This window comes from Gavia stellata, chromosome 9 (genome assembly GCF_030936135.1).
Source record: "Gavia stellata isolate bGavSte3 chromosome 9, bGavSte3.hap2, whole genome shotgun sequence".
Lineage (NCBI taxonomy): Eukaryota > Metazoa > Chordata > Aves > Gaviiformes > Gaviidae > Gavia > Gavia stellata.
Window position 1 is genome coordinate 36,209,827 of NC_082602.1, and position 20,631 is coordinate 36,230,457.

Consider the following 20,631-nt stretch of genomic DNA (forward strand, 5'->3'; position numbering starts at 1 on the left):
TGCATCAGAGGGGATTCCTCTCAAAGGGGAAGGAGGGTCTTAGCTCATGAGCTAGCGGGGCTCATCGACAGAGCTTTAAACTAGACTTCAGCGGGGAGCGGGATAGTATCAGGCTTGCCTGTGACAAGCTGTGGGATGACATGCCAAGGTTAGAGGGACAGGGGCTGGCGAGGGCCCTCAGCCTGTTGCTCGGAGATGTGCTGGCTACTGGAGCACACTTGAAGTCACACAGAGGTGAGCCAAGGGCTTCTGAGGTAATAGGAGCCAATGGGAGCACCAGTGAAATATCTCAAGGGAAGTAAAGGGTGTTCTCTAAGAAGGTGACATGGCCAACGGCCCAGCTGAAGTGCCTCCACATCGTTGCATGCAGCAGGGGCAACAAACAGGAGCTGGAAGCTGCTGTGCTATGACCTAGTTGCCATTACTGAAACTTGGTGGGATGAATCCCATGACTGGAGTGCGGCTATTGATGGCTATAGGCTGTTCAGAAGGGACAGGCAAGGAAGGAGGGGCGGAGGGGTTGCCCTCTACATCAAGAAGTGGATAGAGTGTGAAGAGCTGTCTCTGAAGAATAGCCATGAGCAGGTTAAAAGTTTATGGGTAAGAATTAGAGACCAAGACAGCAAAGGGAACCTTGTGGTTGCTGTTTATTACAGGCCCCTCAATCGAGGGGAGCCTGTTGATGATGCCTTCTTACTCAAGCTACAGGAGGCATTGTGCTCGCTGGCTCTCATCCTGCTGGAGGACTTCAACCACCCCAACATCTGCTGGAAAAGTAGCATGGCAAGCTGTAGGCAAGCCAGGAGACTCCTGGAATGCGTTGAGGATGACTTCTTAAGCCAGGTAATAGACAGCCCTACCAGAGGGGATGCGATATTGGACCTGATGGTCACCAATGCAAGTGAGCTCATGGGTGATATCAAGACTGGAGGCAGCCTGGGCTGCAGTGGTCGTGCACTGGTGGAGTTTGCAGTCCCGAGGGATACGGGTCAGGCATGGAGTAAAGTCAGGACCCTGGATTTTAGGAAAGCAATCTTCCAGCTGTTTAAGGAGTTAGTCAATAGGACCCCCTGGGAAACTGCCCTCAGGGACAAGGGAGCAGAACAGAGCTGGCAGGTCTTTAAGGATGCTTTCCGTAGAGTGTAAAAGCTCTCGATCCCCAGGGGTAAGAAATGAGGAGAGGAAGGCAAGAGATGGGCATGGCTGAGTCGAGACCTGCTGGTCAAACTAAAGGGCAAGAAGGAAATGCACAGGCAGCGGAAGCAGGGACAGGTACCCTGGCAGGAGTATAGGGATGCTGCCCGGTTGTATAGGGATGGGGTCAGGAAGGCCAAGGCGTGCTGGAGCTGAATTTGGCAAGGGACATGAAGAATAATAAGAAGGGCTTCTATAGGTATGTCAGCCAGAAAAGGAAGGCCAAAGAAAGCGCACCCCACTGATGCACACGACTGGCAAACTGGTAACAACGGACAAGCAGAAGGCTGAGGTACTCAACTACTTTTTTGCCCCAGTCTTCACTGGCAACCTCTCTTCCCACACCTCTTGAGTAGATGGACTGCAAGACAGGGACTGGGGGAGCAAAGTCCCTCCCACTGGAAGAGAAGATCAGGTTCGTGACCACCTGAGGAACTTGAACATACATAAGTCTGTGGGACCTGATGAGATGCATCCTAGAGTCCTGAGGGAATTGGCTGATGTAGTTGCTAAGCCACTCTCCATGATATTTGAAAAGTCATAGCAGTCAGGTGAAGTCCCTGGTGACTGGAAAAAGGGAAGCATTGCACCCGTTTTTAAAAAGGGTGGAAAGGAGGACCCTGGGAACTACTGACCTGTCAGCCTCACCTCTGTGCCTGGGAAGATCATGGAACAGATCCTCCTAGAAGCTATGCTAAGGCACACAGAGGATAGGGAGGTGATTCAAGACAGCCACCATGGCTTCACCAGGGGCAAGTCCTGCCTAACCAACCTAGTGGCCTTCTCTGATGGAGTAACTACATCAGCACACAAGGCAAGACCTACGGATGTCGTCTGTGTGGACTTCTGTAAGGCCTTTGACATGGTCCCTCACAACATCCTTCTCTCTAAATTGGAGTGAGATGGATTTGATAGGTGGACTGTTCGGTGGATGAGGAATTGGTTGGATGATTGCATCCACAGGGTAGTAGTCAATGGCTCAGTGTCTGGATGGAGATCAGTGATGAGTGGTGTCCCTCAGGGGTCCATACTGGGACCAGGACTGTTTAATATCTTCATCAATGACATAAACAGCGAGATTGAGCGCACCCTCAGCAAGTTTGCAGACAACACCAAGCTGTGTGGTGCAGCTGACACGTCTGAGGGACAGGGTGCTGTCCAGAGGGACCTGGACAAGCTTGAGAAGTGGGCCTGTGTGAACCTCATGAGGTTCAACAAGGCCAAGTGCAAGGTCCTGCACCTGGGTCGGGGCAATCCTCAGTATCAATACAGACTCGGGGATGAAGGGATTGAGACCAGCCCTGCGGAGAAGGACTTGGGGGTACTGGTGGATCAAAAGCTGGACACGATGTGTGCTCGCAACCCAGAAAGCCAAGCATCTCCTGGACTGCATCCAGAGCAGCGTGGCCAGCAGGTCCAGGGGGGTGGTTCTGCCCCTCTGCTCTGGTGAGACCCCACCCGGAGTACTGTGTCCAGCTCTGGGGTCCCCAGTACAAGGAAGACATGGACCTGTTGGAGCAAGTCCAGAGGAGGCCCACAAAAATGTTCGGAGGGATGGGACACCTCTGCTGTGAAGAAAGGCTGAGAGAGTTGGAATTGTTCAGCCTGGAGAAGAGAAGGCTCCAGGGAGACCTTATTGCAGCCTTCCAGTACTTAAAGGGGAACTATAAAAAAAGAGAGAGACAAAGTTTTTAGCAGGGCCTGTAGTGATAGGACAAGGGGAAATAGTTTTAAACTAAAAGAGGGGGAATTCAGACTAGATACAAGGAAGAAACTTTTTACAATGAGGGTGGTGAAACCCTGGCCCAGGTTGCCCGGAGAGGTGGTAGATGCCCCATCCCTGGAAACATTCAAGGTCAGGTTGGACGGGGCTCTGAGCAACCTCATCTAGTTGAAGATGTCCCTGCTCATGGCAGTGGGGTTGGACTGGAGACCTTTAAAGGTCCCTTCCGACCCCAACCATCCTATGATTCTAATCCGTGTACAGCAATACAGTTTATTCTTCCTAGTAATAAATGTCAGTATAAAACGCAATTACTGGCTGTAACTCAAGCTCATTTAAAGGAGCTGAAAATACCATTTCTAGTTCATCTATCTTATCGCATGCATCTCTGTTTTTACCTTTCAACTTTTTTACCCTCTAATTATTTCCATAAAAATCTCAAGTTACTTTTCACAGCCCGTTGAGACCTGAACTCTGGTCCCCGAAATGACTTGGATGCTCTTACTGCGTGCTGTCTTGCACGTTTTCATTTGCCATGTACTTGCTGTTGCCTCTTTACTGAAGAGGGAATTGAATTATTCTTTATGGTTATAGATTTAAACCCGCCCTATTACAATAAGAAATTTGCAGAAATTTAACTGCTCAACCTGCAATCCACATACCTGAAGGTAATGCCGAAGGGTAATGGTCCAGAATATAGTTTAATAAAGTGACGTATGCCTTAAGCTTGTGGAATAACAGGATGTCAGCACCATCTAGAGGCATGCTCTAGCTTTAAAAATGATCCGAGTCAGGCATTTACTTTTTCAGTCTATTTCTGAATCTTAAAAATTAATTTGGAAACTCCAGTTGTTAAGTCACTGGACTACTCAAAAGATTTTTATAACGCTTGCTCCTTGCAAGCTTTGAACAGCAATGGCAGCAAATTGGTTGATGAGAAAACAAAGTTGCCCTTTCTCCCTGCTGTTCTTGTTTATGAGATCAGTTTACTCCTGAGGAAGCTATGATGTTATAGGGAAAAAAGTGAATAATCTGTTAACTCATCCAATGAATAATGAAAGTGTGAGGCTTCTCGTGATGTTACTGACAGTAGAAAGCGATTACAGGCTATCAGAGTACAGTAAAAAATAGTTGTAAAAGAAGGAATTGAAGAACAGACACTTTGGAGAATCTGCTTTTTCATACTACAAAGTAGCAAAATTCAAACCACAGCACTAATGAAATATATCAATGATAAAGAACTGATGTTTTCCTATGATAAAGCAGTACAAGAGAAACCCATGGCTAAAAGCTAAATACTCAGTCTGATAAGAGTAGCCTTTTTTGAATGAAAAGCTAGTATGAGTTAGATGATTGTATAAAATGTGTGTGCTCAAAGCATTAATTATTGCTTGAAAGACATGCGGATGTCTAGCAGTGTAAGGCAGTACCTTTCCGTACTAAGAGGTCCTGAGCTGAGGTGGCTGAATTTCGATCACCACAGTTTAAAAACTCTGGAACGTACCTGGGAAACCGGTTATCCAGAACGATGCAGCTGGGCAGAAGGACCTTTAAAACGCCTCGTCCAAGTGCAACCTCTTCAACCACTGGGCTGGAAAGGAAGCATCTGCTGCGGCTTTTGGTAGGCAAAGTAATGCGACACAAAGGTATGAGTTTGGAGGTAGACCAAAGTAATTTGGGCTACAGATTGAAGGAGGGAACCCAACCGGTTTGAAACTTCATTCTTTCCTAACTGAGCTGCCATTTTAATAATTTTACTTTTTGACTCTGAGGTTTTGCAATTGCATATACAGGTTCAGAAGTCTAAATTCTATACAGAAATGAGTTAAAAGTGCATACGGCATCACAGAGTATATCCTGTCATAAAAATGGGTGTATTAGTAGAAAATGTTGATATTCAAAGGCTGGGTTTTTTAGGCCTTACGGGAAGTCTGTATTAGAATGGATGGAGAAATTAGTGAGCACACTGAAATGTGCACTCTGGAGGTGTGGGACAGAAATATTACTGTTCTTAGCCAGATTCCATATTTTTTATTTGGGATGGGAGAGAGGGAAGAAATGCAAGAAGGGTAAATTTGGACAGGGCATTTTCAGTCTAAAAGTTAAAATGAAATAAAAAAGAAAAATGAAGCGCTCTGTGCTATGTGTAGTTTTACCAATTTTATTTAATGTCTTAATATTCATCTGTATTTTGGACCACAATCTATATAACTACTTGATGCTCCAAGGCAGTAAGCTGCTGAAGTACTTCTCAGATCATCCATTGAAGTAATGACGGCTACTCTCTGGAAAAACTAAGTGTGAGTCCTTCTCTGTAACTGAATCATGTCCCAGACGTCAGCCTTGGTTTTTGCCTTCAGATTTTCTGTGCAACCTCTCTGAGAAAAAGAAACTGGTACTTATTTGTAAAGGCACTATGCAATGGTGTGGTACTAGTTGAATATTGCCCTTCAAAGCGGTACCTTTGACACTGTAAGTAGGGATTTGCATTTAAAATTAGGGTCTGCGCTGTAATTTTGCATATCAATAGGTATAGTGAACACATCTTTTAAGAATTTAAACCACTCTGTTGCCCGACATTCCTATTGCCACCATTCTCCTAATGGTAACTGAGCACATCAGGACACCTAAGTAATGTCTGTTCTCAATAGGTGGGTGTCAACAGGTTTTCAAAGCAGCGCCTTTGTTTTCTGACAGTTAATCTTAAGCAATTTATGAAGTTTCAAGACTTGTTTTACAGTCTTTGCCTGTAGTGTAATATTTGTACTTCTGGTTATAGTATTGCCCTCTGACACCAAAGAACAAACCCACATGTACAGAAATACATATTTAATTTGTTCAGATTAGCAATTTTTTTTTCTTGGGGCAGATTCCTTGGTTTCCTGCGAGGCTTTCTAAAAAGATGGCCTTATCATTCATTTATTTTGTAAACTATGCCAACAGCTATTCTCATCAAGCACCAGGGCTGAATTCACATCTGGAAAAGAATATGTAGTTTTAAATTCCCTGGTCTGTAGCCATTCTTTTTTGAAATACTGGGTTTTTTTTTTTCTGTAGGTAGCAATGAATCCAGAATACATTTTTTAAAAGTTTGGGGTTTTTTTAAAAAAAAAAAAGAGTAAATCTTTGTTCAACAAAATAGCGAAGTCCTACAAAGTAGAGAAGCCCTGGGTTTTTGAGGGTTGGGGGTGTTACATCCTGGCCAAAAGCATGCAGGAGACCGTACTTTTTTTTCTCCCCAGAAAATCTGGGAGAAAGCCATTAATGAATGAAGCCAAATGATAACGCAGTCATAATAAACCTAGAAAAGCTTTCTGTAGAGTCCAAGCTGTTCAAGTTTGCTCAGAATAAAGGCATTCTGGTCATCTCAAACGTTCTCCACCCTCTTTTCTGGCCAGGACCTTTCCAGCCCCAGACTGTGATATTAACCCCTATCTCTCCTGCCAAGCGCACTCTTTTTCCACCCTTTACTTGCTTCTTGCTTCCCACCCTTTCCACCTGTGCCCAGATGCTTAGTCCAAAGCCACCTCCCCGGCCCCCATGTGCAGCAGCGATGCAAGGAGAACGCTTCTCTCGCTCCCTCCTTTGCCCAGGAAGGCACTGGAGATAGCAGCTCTTACCCCACGGTGCTTTGCTGCTTTCCGAAACGGAGATGTCAAAGGCAGTGAACGATACATCCTGGGTGAGGTGGCAACACCATGGGCATCCAGGAAAACTTGCTCTCGTTACAGGTGATATAAAGCCTACCGTCATGTTGCAGGAATACACCTCTTCCATCCTGACCTGTACGGAGAGCCGGGGCTGAGGCTGAATGTCGGGGCAAATTTTGGGTCCCCGACAGCAGTATCCAAACTTTCGTATCTTCAGAAGAATTTGTAGCATTTGATCTCTAGATGGACCCTCCTACCATCGAGTTCTGTCTGAAAAGTAGGAGATGAAATATTTTACCAGCAAGTCTCTCAAGTATTTTTCGGATCACATTTTTGGCCTCTCTGAGTATTGATAATGTCTTCTGGCTTGAATAGCCATGTTGTGTGAAAATGTATGATGGGGGAGAAATAATAATTTATAGCGTCTTTCAGGTGCAAAGCACTTCTACGCAGATTAAATGGGTAATTAACAAATATATTTGTCAGTAAACTAAGTTATTAAACCCCCCAAAGACTTAATCTCAGTTATTCTGGAAAGCAAGATGCTTCGGGGTTTTTTTCAGTTTTGTGAGCACCCATGTGAAACCTATAAAATTCATATTATAAAATATTATATTTTTAACACTCAATAGGAGGTTCACGTCCTTAGCTGGTTTAAGAAACAAAAAACACAACAGCAGAAGGTCCTCAGTACTAGTCCGCTTATTTGAAAGTGAACAGCTAATTAACGGTTTTCACATAAAACCTTGGGATATATTTTATTTCCCTTGCAGTGTTTAACCCTTGACTGTCTATCAACAAATGTACTTCCCTTTTCTGCGCTATTTATTTAAGAAAAGATATTGGCTAGTGTATTACAGATTTTCAGTAGTCTGTAAAAGAGCTTGAAGCTGATAGTGCTGGCTGAACTGTGCAAAACAATTCCTACATCACAGAAAAGGTAAATATACTCAACTGGTGTTTCAAACTTTTGCGTGAGAACACTATAAACTTGCAGTAGTTCTTGAAGTAGTTAAAAATTTAGCTTAAGTTTTGCAAACTTTATAAGCTGAGCAGTTAAGTAAACACTTTATACTTTCATTGATTAATTAATCCTTTCTTGAGGTAGGGATGCATTCATTTTATTTAGGTTTTAAACTAGGGTATTGACTTACTGCATTATAACCATTCTGAGGGGGTTTCTGTCAAAAGGGCTTTTGTTAACGCATTTTGAGCCTCCCTTCTTGCCTTGCCTTTGCTCCCCAGAATGACCGGTATCAAAGGAGACCAAGCTAAAAAAGACGCAAGCATCCATGGAGAGAGGATGACTGAACAAGGAGCTTTCCCACCCCATGGAATTTTTTCCTACCTACGGAGATACGGCTCCAGTGGCAGATAACAGTAGGTTGCCCGACAAAGGCAATGTGACAGAAAAGCAGATAGCCTTTCTGGGTGGGGTAGGACTAAACCCCACAGTAATTCACTGGTCTTGGAATATTTTGCTCTGGCTTCCAAATAGGAGCTTACAAGATCTTTCTGAACTTGTATTTTTTTTTTTAAACTAAAAACTGTTCACCTTTCCTTAAGGACTTGTCTTTATTTAAAAGCAAAGGGAAAAAAAACAAAACAAAAAACCCAAAACAAATGCGGAAGCTTATTAAAAGTAGCCAAGAAGTAATGGATAAACAAATAATACTTTGGAAACACTTTATCATTATATCTATCCATCTTTTATATATGTTTATATATATACACACACCCCGTTAAAAATATTTAAACTTATGAACATTTTCATCTTTTTCTTAGGCCTTTTAACACTGTAATGATTTTAATACTAAGGCAGTTTTGCTGTGAATTCTTCCAGATGACTACTTTACTACTTCGGTCACTTCTGAAATCACATATTTCTCCTGAAAACCCTCGTCTTGCACAGCATAGAAGTTACTGGAAAACAGCAGATGTAAGGGGTTCGCACTGGGGCTTTTTTTGGGAACCTTGGGTTCTACGTGGTTTCCCACCTTCGGGTACGGACCAAGCAGGTAAGTAAGTTTTGCATATTTGTGGTTTTGCGGTCACAGTTTGATAAGATCTTATAACATTCCCTGGAACGATTAGGTTTGCATTCCAACCCTTGGGATGCTGCTTCCACCTGCTCAGGTGGCTGGTTGCTAAAGATTATTCCACTTTTCCTCAAGAAAGATTTTGTATTCTTCCGTACCCACGCAGTTGCTGGCATCCTCCGTTTCTTAAATCGCAGCTCATCTAACAATCAATAGCATTTCATCTTGCCTAAGGGTTTGTAAGGTTCACTAGGTCCTTGGTTGTCGGGTGCCCGATGAAGGGCGTTTCGGGGGGAGATGGTGAAAGCCCTTGTGCCGTGCTTTCCGGTTCAGTTTTGCTATCATTCGCTTTCTGCTTCGTGCAGACTCCTCTCCTGCAGCAGGAGAGTGTGGCATCGCCTGGCCGAGCATCCCTGTCTGCTGCCTCCATCTCTCTCCAAAGGCAGCCCAAGCCCATTGCCTTGTCTCCAGGCAGCTTTAATTGGTGCCGTATTAATAAGAGTTCCTCTTTTCAAGCATTTCTATGGAGTCTGGGCACTTGCCCTTTCTCCTAGGCAAAGGGTTAAGAGAGTTTATGTGGAGCCAAAGCACGTGGTTGTAGGCAGTCTGGCAGGGAGGCGAATGCCAGCCGGTGACCCTAGATGTGTGCCTGCCCGGGCTGTGTCACAGATTAATAGTAAAAATCCCATGTACTACTAGGGATGGTTCTCGCAAGAAACGCAGCACGTGCAAAAAGCCCATCCGAGGTCCTGCCTCCTCTTGGCTTTGTGTCTTTGGAGCAGACATTCAAGTCTTTGGGGCAGGAGAGAGATCGATGGTTTGTGAAAGGCAGGAGGAATTAGATCGATGGTTTGTGAAAGGCAGGAGGAATTAGATCGATGGTTTGTGAAAGGCAGGAGGAATTAGATCGATGGTTTGTGAAAGGCAGGAGGAATTAGCTGCTGCCCATCCTTTGGTGTCCTGCTAGCTCTCCCTCCCTGCTTTGCCAAGTCTCCCGTACAGCCTACCCTGTGGCAGTGCTTCTGGGAGTAGAGATGAGCCAAACTGGGTTTGGCTTTTTGTTGCTGGTGGTGGGTTTCTTGGCTTTTTTTTAAATTTCAAATGTTTGGGCAAAGACATAAGAGATGAGGTGGACGATGCTTCTTCTGAACAATCCTCTGGTCCTCCCTGGCATGTCTGCGTCGGATGGTATTTCCTCCTGCTGCCCGTTGGACTTGATGATCTTAAAGGTCTTTTCCAACCTAAACGATTCTATGATTCTAAGATAAATAGCTACAGATTGGTAGTCTGTCCAAAAGTTTAACCGGCTGGTAATTAAAAAATCGGCTGCGCTCCATTTCCAGCTATTAGTTCTTGTTAAACCTTTCCCGGCTTGCTTTGGAAACGACGTTTTTTCCCCTGGAAGGTACTCGCCTGTAATGAAACTGCCTCAAACCACCTTGTAGGGGCTGGAAGAGCGTGTGGCCGAGAGGCCACTGTCCCTGGCTTCTGGGGCTCGCACAGCTGCCGCAGACCGTTTGCGGGGTGATGGAAGACGGGGGTGTTGGGTTTTTGGTCTTTGGGTTGATCAGCCTTCTCATGGCCAGTGCCCTCCTTGCCCTGCGGCTCTGCGCAGCGCCGGGGCAGGGAGGGGGGGAGCAGAAGCGGCCCGGGCGCGGCCTTCCTCCCCTTCCCGCTGCCTTTAGGCAGCAGAGCCGCCGTCCAGCGCCGGCCGCCGCCTCCCCGGTGCTCCCAGAGCCGGGAGTTTCCCAGGCCGCCGCGCGCGGGAGCGCCTGGCATTCCCGGCGGGGATGCCGGACAGTTGCAGACATTTGCATACATTTGCATCTCTCGCTCTACTCTTTCAAGCGGGGGACCGGCTGGCGGCCCTGCCCCCGCGTCTGCGCTTCCACCCGTCGTCTTATCAGGCAGAAATGTTATCGACGGTCACTTCAGATCGCCCTTCCCGTAATTCCTGACGTGGGGAAGAGCGTGCACCCCCCCGCTGGCCCGCTACCAGCCCTTCCCCCGCGCCTCAGCCGCCCGTCGGGTTTTCGGGGCGGCATCAAGGCCGAGTTCAAGAGCTGCGCGCGCTGACGGGCCGTTTAGCTTCGCCCCAAAAAGACAAGGGGGGAGGACGGACGGACACACACGACGACGTGACGGCCCCGGGGGAGGCGGGGGGGGGGGTGTTACTGCCCGGGGGAGGCGGGGGGGCCCTCGCCCCGCCCCGCCGCCGTCCCCGCCCGCGCCGCCCCCCCCCCCCCCCCCGCTCCGCCGCTTAAAGCCGCCCGCCCGCCGGGCCGGCTCACCGCCCCGCGCCTGCCCCGGCCGCCGCGATGCCGCTGTGGGGCTGGAGCCTGCTGCTGGCGGCGCTGCTGCCCGCCGCCGCCACCGCCGCGCCGCCGCCCGCCTGCCCGGAGCGCTGCGAGCGGTCGCGCTGCCCGCCGCTGCCCGCCTCCTGCCCCGGCGGCCCCGTGCTGGACGCCTGCGGCTGCTGCCGCGTCTGCGGGGCGGAGGAGGGCGAGCCCTGCGGCGGGCCCGGCGGCGGCCCGCCCTGCGGTGAGGGCCTCCAGTGCGTCGTGCCGCCCGGCGGCGGCGTGCCCGCCTCGGCCACCGTGCGCAAGCGGGCGGCCGCCGGGCGCTGCCTGTGCTCCAGCGGCGAGCCCGTCTGCGGCAGCGACGGCGTCACCTACGCCAGCCCCTGCCAGCTGCGGGCCGCCAGCCGCCGCGCCGAGGGCCTGCGCCAGCCGCCCGTCATCGCCATCCAGCGCGGAGCCTGCGGGCAGGGTAAGGGCCAGGGCCAGGGCCAGGGCCAGGGCAGCCGCCGCGGGGAGCGGGGGGTGGAGGCGGGCTGGGCGCCCCCGCCGGAGCCGGGGCAGGCGCCGAGGGTGGGCCCGGTCGCCCTCTGCCCGCTCCGCGGGTGGTGGTGGGGGCTCTCACCCTGCGGGCCCCGCTGCCAGAGGAGGGGCCGCGCCGCGCCGGACAGCTCCGCCGCCGACGGGCGGGGAGGGGGCTGGCCTGCGCGCGGCCTCGGCGTGCCAGTTCGGTCAGAGACCAGCGCAGGAAGGCAGCGCTCGCCTCCGCCCGCCGAGCCGGGGGGAAGAAGAGCCCTATGTCCCACTTTAAACATCTCCTCCCCCCGAGCAGCGGTGCCCGGCTCCGAGCTGGCTGCAGAGCTCCAGACGCCGGGACGGGCGAGGGCCCGAGTCCGGCTGCGCGGCCCCCGCGAAGTCGGGAGAAGCGCTTGAGCCCTCTCCCGTCCCGGCGCTTTGTCCCACAGAAATGCCCCGGGAGGTGCAGCCGCGAAGGCAGAAGCTGTTAAAACCTGGGCGCGGCGAATGGGCGCGACATGTCCGCCTGGGCAGAGCTGGCAGCTTCAGCCGCGCGCTCCCCGCGCTGATAACGGCTCTGCTGGAGAGGGGGATGCTTCCAACCAGCGTCTTCTGCTGACTTGAGAGGGGTTTTTGGAGAATGGGAGTGGCCGTCGAGAAGTAACAATATAACCGGTAGTATTTTTCCTTCCGCGGTATTACTCAGTTGAATGGGACGTACCTCGAGCCCTCGGAGCTGCAGGACGGCTGCTCATTATTTGTAAACCCTATAAAGACGCGTCGCTGGGTTATGAAACCGCTGCTCTGCAGATGGAGGTGCTGGACTGAGCACCCCGGCCAAGCCTTCGCTCTCGCAGGAACGATGAGGGCAGGATGTGACACAGCCAGGCAAAACCGCGCTGGGGACGAACGGGGGGTGATCTTTGCAAGGTGCCACCCCTGATACAGGCTGGCGTAAACCGTGTAAGCTAAGGCCGCCTGTTCCTTCCAAGCCATCCAGCACGTTTGGGGGTAATACGTAAAAACCAGCACGAACTGAGCCTTTATTTCTGAAGTGGGAGTCACCTTTAGTAAGTCAGTGGTGTTTCACTGAGGATTGGTTCTTTTGGTATAGGTTGTACCATTTCTGCAGTTCTTTCTTTAAAAGCCAGTCTTTTTCTAGGTTTAGCCATCATCGCTCCAGCAGAAGAATATTCTGACGTATAGTGACTATACGTTCAGCTTGGGCCAAATACTGATCCAGCATTACAGATCAAACTGACAACTTGGCTGTCAATACAATCAATTTTCTGTACCCCTGATTTTCCCCGGGGTTTCAAAGCTGCCTTGTGCTCTGTGGAACATCACTGGCATTTACTGACACTGGGGACAATTAAAGCTTTCACGCTAGAGTTTCCTGATCTCCAGTACAATATAATGCCTTGTGCTTTTTATTCTCAGTTCGTGAAACCAATATTGTTTTCCCAGCTTTTTCTGCTGTATGTTTGCAGAACTCGGGCTGTGTGTGAGCTGGAGAGGAATACGTGCCTCCGGTAGGTTGTAGAGAAAATGCATAGGCTGCATATAGAACTCCGCTGCAGGAGATGCATCATGTGTACGTCCAGACAATCATTTTGCCCTGTTGCATCTCTGGTTGGAGCGATGCTTATTTTCTATATCGCCAGGGACAAAAGGAAGGTGCTAGAGAAGCCGACCAGTAGCACGTGTTTATCCCTAGACCAGAGCAAACACTGCTGCAAGCCAAGCTTTTTTCATATGTAAAGAACCTAAAATAAAAAGAAATGGAGAGTAGGCTGGGAAGCCCTGTTCCCTGGAGGCAGATTGAACGGCTGTTTTGAAAAGCCATGGCCTAATATATGACTCTTCAGAGTTGCTAATTTTTAATTTTATTTTGAGCTTATTTTCAGGAGTGCTTTTGCTACCTAGAGATGGAGTCGTCTTTGGTAAAATATTTTTATGCTTTCATAGTAACATATACGTATATAAATAATTTGGTGAGTACAGCGCAGTGGCCCAGGGAAAAGAGGGAACGGGGATGTAGAGAAGGTGTTTGGAAAGCACTTTGTTGTTGTTACGTTTTGTATCGCTTTAGTAGCTGGTCAAATACAATATTGTGTATATTGCATAAAAGAAAGTAAAACTTTCTGGTTTTTTCAATTTTCATCTACTACAGTCCACTCCTGGTGCTGCTTCGGGCTTTTAGTGATACTCAGTGCATCTGTTCAAATACCGGGCGCGTTTATGAGAGGGTGCGGGAGAGGCAGGGGAAGGTTGCCCTGGGTCTGTGTGTGGCAGGGGGATGTTTGCCTGGGCAAAATGGGGATCGTGAGGCTTAAAAAAAACTCAAGAAAAATTTCACAAGCCTCGGAACGTACTCTAGGCTCGGCCCTAAGCGCTGTGGAGGGGACGGGTGGTGGCAGGGTGCAGCCCTGTGGCAGCGAGGTGGTGAGCGGGTCTCCTGCACCGTGGTGATGCGCTCTGGGGTGCAGGATCAGGCCGCAGCTCGCTCGGTGAGCCGGACACGCGGAAAGGGCAAAACAGGCTGTCTGGAGAAACCCCGGGAGCAGCGAGGGGAGAGGGGAAAGCCCGGCTGTGGCTTTTAGCCAGAAAACACATCGTCGGTTAAATTGTACGGTGAGCGCAGGGGATGGGCGCAGGGCTGAAGCGCGCCCTGCCTGGGCTCGCCCCTGCTAAAGTCAGGCGAGGCGGGTGACGAGCGGGGTGACGCACTGCGGCGGCCGCTGGACCCCTTTCATTAGTGCTGTGTCCCTGGCTGGGGCGGTGCGCCCTTTCCAGCTCTCCCCTCCTGCGGCGTGGCCACGGGCAGCCTAACCCTAACCGGCGGTACCCGTCCTGCCGGCGGTGCGCAGCCTGCCCAGGGTGCCCTGGGCAGATCCCTCTGCCTCCGGCAGGTGATGGAGCCCTGCTTTTCATACCAAAACCTCTGGCAGACGAGCGCTTGCAGCACCAGCAAGCTGTTTCTGCACCGGCCTGGGCAGGGCTGCTGAGCTGCAGCTTTCACAGAAGAAATTCACTTCCCGTGAAGGACACGAGAGATGTTGGTAGAGCGCAGGCCTGCAAAGCACGTGCCGCTGCAGCGCGGCGTGGGTCAGTACCGATGAAAATACAAAGGCGCGGAAAGGAGGTGAATGTTCTCTGAGCAGAAACCACGACTGTGTAAAGACCATCCCACGCTCGGGAGTGAGGTTGGTGCGACGAGACCTCAATATTCTTGTGATGAGGTTCAAGGTGCCGGGAGGATGTTTTCTTTTTCTTCTGCAAATATGTTTTTGGTGCTCTTAAATCCCTCCTGCTGACCAAGGGAAGAAGGCTCGGGATGTTCAACACACAATTTAAACCAGTCTTCCTTCCCCTCCTTGCTTCTCCCGGCAGGTGCTGGCAGGCGTTTTAGGACAGCGTGCCCTTCTCTCCAAGTTGTGCTCTTCACACTGTAAAACACAAACTAACCTGGAGTTGTCCTTTCACCTTTAACCAGAGTAAGAAGAAGAAAGTTACTCGTAGTTGCTCTCAGTTCCTACCTTTCCTCTGCCCCTTTTTGAACCGGATTTTTAGGGTTTTGTATTTTTATTAGGCTTACTATGTCTGATGCGGTATCCCAGTAACCTCAGCAGCCCTCAGCACTCGAACATCGGTCACAGGTGGTTCAGACCTCTCCGTCACAGGCGTGCTCGCGCCGTGATGTCGTATCTGGAGTTTGATGTGAGCTCTTCTGGTTTAGGTTAAGCAGGTCATTACTGCTTGCTTTGGGGAAAGGCAGAGGTGAGGTTAGGGGTAACCCTCAGCTCTAGAAAGGTGTCTCACTAACAGATACAGGCTTCACTCTTTCTCTCCATCCCATTATTATTTCATAGTTCCAGAGATGGGGGAGCAAGAAAAAAATCCATCACTCAAACTCGGTTTCTTGCAAAGTGGCTGACTTTGTATTTTGAAACGCACCAGGCGAAATTGCATCCAAGTGACTCTGTGTACTTATCTGGCAGAAGAAAAGGACCTCTGCGGTCAATAAACCATTTGTCATTAATCGAGTCCTTTAAAAAAGGCATAAGAATGAGATCTGAGCAGCAGAGGGTGGGAAAGAGCAGTGGATGGACCTGCCTGAAGCCCTTTGCCTGGGGAAGGGAGAGGGCTGATGGGCTGGCGGTGCTGAGCCTTGCAGGAATGAACAATCGGGGCAGGACGAGAAACTCAGCTGAGAAATCTGGGCAGGTCAGGAGCTAAGCCAGATATTTATGGAGAGGAGGGTTGATGTTGTTGTTACGAACTCGGCTTTCAGCTGTTTTCCGAAAGATAATAACAGGCACGTCACGGTTAGTGTGCTGAAGAAACGTTGGGAGAGTTTCGCAGATCGCTTGGCACGTGTCGAGTCCATTAAAAATGGCCTGGGAGGACCGGGTGCTAAGGAACTGGATGTGCAAACGAGTGCTCCGGTGCTGTTAATTATTTAGCTGCCTTCGTCTCCCTCAGTTGCTGTGCTTGGGTGGTCTGAAAGTCATTATCTTCTGATTTTCCTCAGTCTCTCTTGCAGCAGCAGGAGAAGGGGAAGGAGGGAGGGAGGGAAGAGGCAGCTGAAGGCAATGGAAATAAATAGCAACATATTTCCAGAAGAGAACCAATTCCCAAGTGCGGGATTAAAAAGCTTTTCCAAAGCCAAGTATTCAGCTCTGAGAGGAGGGAACTGTAAGAAGTGGTTTGTCTGAAGAAGCTCACCTTTTCCCCTCTCCACATCTAGATTTCCTTCCTGGGGAGCCGGCAGTAATTCTGTAGTCTCTAGACTTCACACAGTCAAGTTGGTAAATACAGATTTGGAACAAGGAAAGATTCAATCCTTTCATCTTCTGGGCTTTGAAATTTAAAGGTACCTGTGGACTGGACAGGAATACTTAAAGCCATGAGTAAGCAGCAGGAGCCTTAGTAAGTAGAGTTTGGATGTGATGGAGACAGCGTCTCCTGAGCAGTTAAAGGAAAGACTCTGCCGTCCAAGAAATAGGAGAAGCTGGAAAATATTTTTCAAATGTGAATTTACGTGTGCTTGGAGTGAAAGAAAGCAACGTTAGAAATAGAAACTGGGGTACTGTGGAACTTAACTTTTGTTGTCAATAAAGTCATTCCTCACTCCCATAAACTGCTGGGGCCTCTGGGATCCCTGGCTGGGCTTGGCAAGTCCCACAGCGTTTGTAACTGAGCCCAAGTGAATATCTAGTATTATTTTGGCTGTGTTCTGGACTTAGGGAAAAAAAAAAAAAGAGACTTTATTTTGCCTTCTGGAGACAGGTCATTGTGATTCCCAAATCGGCTCGCCTGCCTCAGAGGGAAGAATATAACTAAAAAATAAGTTTCAACTCCCCTGTATCAAAGGGCTATAAAATAATGCATTGATCTTATACTAACTGATGATGTTGACCTCATATCTGTAGGCAACAGGAGACTTCTAATATCTTAAACTTGTCAGATAGGACACAGGTGACTAGTTATTTTATTTTAAAGTATAGTGAATTGAGAAGATCTCGGCTACCATGTTTTAGTGACTGGAGATGAATTCGGCAGCCAGACAAATAGCTCTTGAATTTCTGGGTTAATATCAGATACCCTGGTGCACTGATAAGACGAAGCACAAGGCTGGAAGCCAGCTGGGTTGTGCAATTCGTTGCGAGTGCTCTGCCAGCAGCTTGTTTCTGGAGACAAAAATGTGTGCATACGTGTGCACACGCGCTGCAAAAAAATACATAGCTGTCTGTAACGTGTGAGTAGATCCATTAGCCTGTGCTTTTACTGCACGCTAACTCTGCAGGCTGGCGCCGGGAGGGTAGCTGGTCCTGTCGGCGCGAGCAGCGGCGTGTTAGCGGCACCGGTGCTGGGCCTGGGCTGAGTGTCACGGCAGAGCTGTGCTATAGGCACGCCGTTGAAATTTTCTGTGTTACTAGTTAACCAGACCTTGTTCTTGTGTCCGTCATTTTTTCCCATCAAATTCTATGAGGGTTTCTCAGTCTTTACATTTCCCTCCTCCTGTAAAGCTGCCTTTTTGGTGAGATGGGAGAGACAGATATGCAGCGAATATATCCAGTTTTACAGGCTTGTTACCAGAAGTATTGATGAGATGGAGCTCATCAAATTAAAAAACCACTTCTTGTTTCTGATAGCAATTGGATTTGCCTGTATTTTTCCTGACAAACAACTGACAGATAAAATAATGCACATTAAATCCAGTAACCATGCATAGAAGTTATCCAATGGTCTAAAATTTGAAATAGTTTATGTAGCAGAGCATTAGGAGAAGCTCACAACGTTTTTCCAGAGGCCAATGTCATTACCCCATTTTACAGATAGCGAATCTAGGGCAGGGGAATAAAAGATAAAGAGCTTTGCTCAAGGTCAGCCGGTACGCCAGTAGCAGAGCTGAGAGCGAACTGAGGTTGTGTGAGTCCCTGCTCGTTTTTCTGCCCCTTGCCAGCATTGCCGCTCCATTTTCCATTACTTTTCTTTTCCATTACTCTATTTCTTAAACTTGCAGACTGCAGTTTTGGCTTCATTCTGCAAACAGCATCGATGATCTGTCAATCTGCATCGGCAGAAAGTCATTTTGGAGAAGGAAAGAAGTGGGTGGACCGAGCAGGAGTAAGGAAGAGAAACCCAAACAGCTCTCTCGCCTCCCACCATCCCACCCCCAAAATAAACACAACCCCCCAGGAATCTCATACTTAACATTTGTGGTGGTAAAGAGATGATTCATTCCTTTTTCCAGGACGACATACGCACTGTTCGGCATGTCTGCCCATTCTCTTTCAGCGATCTGTATGTAGACCTCTATCTCTAAAGGTAAAGCTTGGCCAACCCTTGTTTTCTTTTGTGTTCCAACAGTAAAAGTGGGCAAGCAGAAACCACTTAAAAATAAGCTACGAAAAATATTCAGATGATCCATAAAATAAAGCAGAATAGATGTGCAGCTAAAAAAAGCCACTATGTAAATAGATAAGGTTGATAGGGGAGCAGTGGATATAATAATTAGAACTCTAAATATCGTAAAAATATGCATATCCGAGAGAGTGAAATAGAAACCTGCTCTTCTTTTAACCTTTGGGGAGAAACGGTACGTGCAGCGGAGCAGGGCGCTGTGTGACGGTGGCTGTCTCACCAGTGGCAGTGCCGTAGGATGGCAGAGATACCGTCTGCGTTGATCCAGTTTCATTTCCCAAACACCCATTGATTTCTGATGTCCACGCTAAGCCAAATCTGGATGGTCTTAGAGTGATTCTGAAGACGGGTGTGGAAAATAACTGCCAGAGGCTGCGGGATTTGTTCAAGGTATAGATATTGTGGCTTTTACAATACATAAATCCAGCTTAACTATATTGCACAATTCTGAAGCCCCAGAGTTGGAGGGGTGTGTGTTTTATTACTGTTTTGAGGTTTCTTCTATAGATTTGGTCCTTCTGTGTCTCACCTCTGTGTCACTGTACTATGAGTCCTGCCACAGCCAAGTAGTGAAATCAATGCCTTCTCCAGCTGCAGAGAAGCAGCATCTTGGGAGGCTTTTTTTAGGCTTGCATCTTAAGAGGCTTTTTTTAGGTTTCTTGTTAGAGAAAAAAATGTTTAAAAAGCATGAAAAAAAGAACTTGTGTTTATTCCCTCTTGTCTTCATACCAGGGTTCCTGGAAGTTGAAACTAAGTCTCTCTTAAGCAGGGATTTCTTCTAAAGATGCCGTGCGTGAGTTTCTCACATACTTAAAATGAGACCTTAATGGTTTTATAACGTTAAGAGGAATTTTCAAGATCAGACAGCTGTTGGTTACACATAGGATACAGGAATTACCACGTCGTTGTTACCTAATAGGCAGTTTGGGGATGTTTTGCTGGTTCTCTGCCTGCGACGCGTGGAGCTGGGAGGTAAAGCAGGGTGATGACCCGAGCTGGAAGGGATGTAAACCGAGCAGGGCTGGAAAAAGGAGAGGAGAAATTATTCCTGACTCATCTGTTACGTTTTCAGACTTTGCAGAGAAGAGACTATCACGTCTGCTTTAACCTGGTGACTGAAATATTCTTTTCATCTGTCTGCAGGAAATCAGGCAGACTCTTTTCCATAACTACCTGACTTACATTTCTGAATGTTTCCAGTTCAGACAGGACTACCGTTAATGATGTTTTCGAGCTCAGCACTCTTTGCCCTTGTCCTGAATCGCTCTGCACCGTTTTTTGCGTGCGGCTGAGCATCTGCCTGCACCCTGCCTTCCCCCCTCATCCCCCCCGGACAGACCGGCGCACCCGTGCAGGGCATCGCGAGCGCGGGGAGCGCTGCTGGCGTGGCCACCCGGAGCCATGCATCTTTGTCAGCGGGCTGCTGACTTGCAATTAATTTGTCATCTCCTCCGATGAGCCCGGGCTCGGCATTGTATTAATATGGCAATGCTGCTCGGGGAACAGCGTGTTCCTCCTCGCAGGGCTGCGTTCCTCCGGCCCGGGGCTCCAGCCTGGCTGTTTGTGCAGAAGTTGGGTTTCCTCCCACCTCACCGCTGGTGTTTACAGAAGGAATCGCAGTTTCCTGTTGTGTTAGATGGAGCTGTCGCTCCGCTCTGGGTGCCTGCCCTCCCTGCTAACACCAAATTGCTTTACAGCCTCATCAGCTTGAAAGCATATTGCTTTTGCTCACTGCTACGATAATTGTGAGACCGACTTTTTGCAGGGGCAGCCAGTGCACTTGGGTTATAGAAGAATTTCTGGCATTTCTGGGAGTTTTTTATGTACATATTTTCTCCCTGTAAGGTTTTGCGAGGGTTGTTAAAGCCTGAGACTATTCCCGTGAGATAAAATAGGGGTTATGCCCATTTTAAAGTTAAACCTGACACTGGGGGTTCAAATTACTTTTCACAAGTTGCATGGAGACTGAGTAACACAGCTTAGACCGAGATGCACGCGTCCTTGGCGTTCCTCCTTCTGCACAACGTGCCAAGCGTTTGACGTCTATCTAGCAATTCAGTAGTTGAGTTGCAACAGAAGACACTCTGTATCTGATTCACTTACTGCTTATTCTGCCTTGTAGACAAGTGGTAGGAGCAGTTCCTGTTTGGCTAAAATTTTAAGTTTTATATCTGAAGTTATATAGGAACTTCCTACAAGAAGGCTGTAGGCACGTTGCCCAAGGACACTGCCCATTGACCGCTTTCGGTGGCAAGAAAATCTTGAAGTATGTTGGGACCGAA

At 48.6% G+C, this 20,631-nt stretch overlaps 1 protein-coding gene across 1 annotated transcript in view; it reads left to right on the top strand.

Moving 5' to 3' along the window:
• Nucleotides 1-10,924: 10,924 nt before the first annotated feature.
• Nucleotides 10,925-20,631, top strand: part of HTRA1 (HtrA serine peptidase 1) — a 35,206-nt gene continuing 25,499 nt past the window's right edge. The window contains exon 1 of the mRNA XM_059821113.1: nt 10,925-11,375. Within this exon, the coding sequence (XP_059677096.1) occupies nt 10,925-11,375 (451 nt within the window). The remainder of the gene's footprint in view (nt 11,376-20,631) is intronic.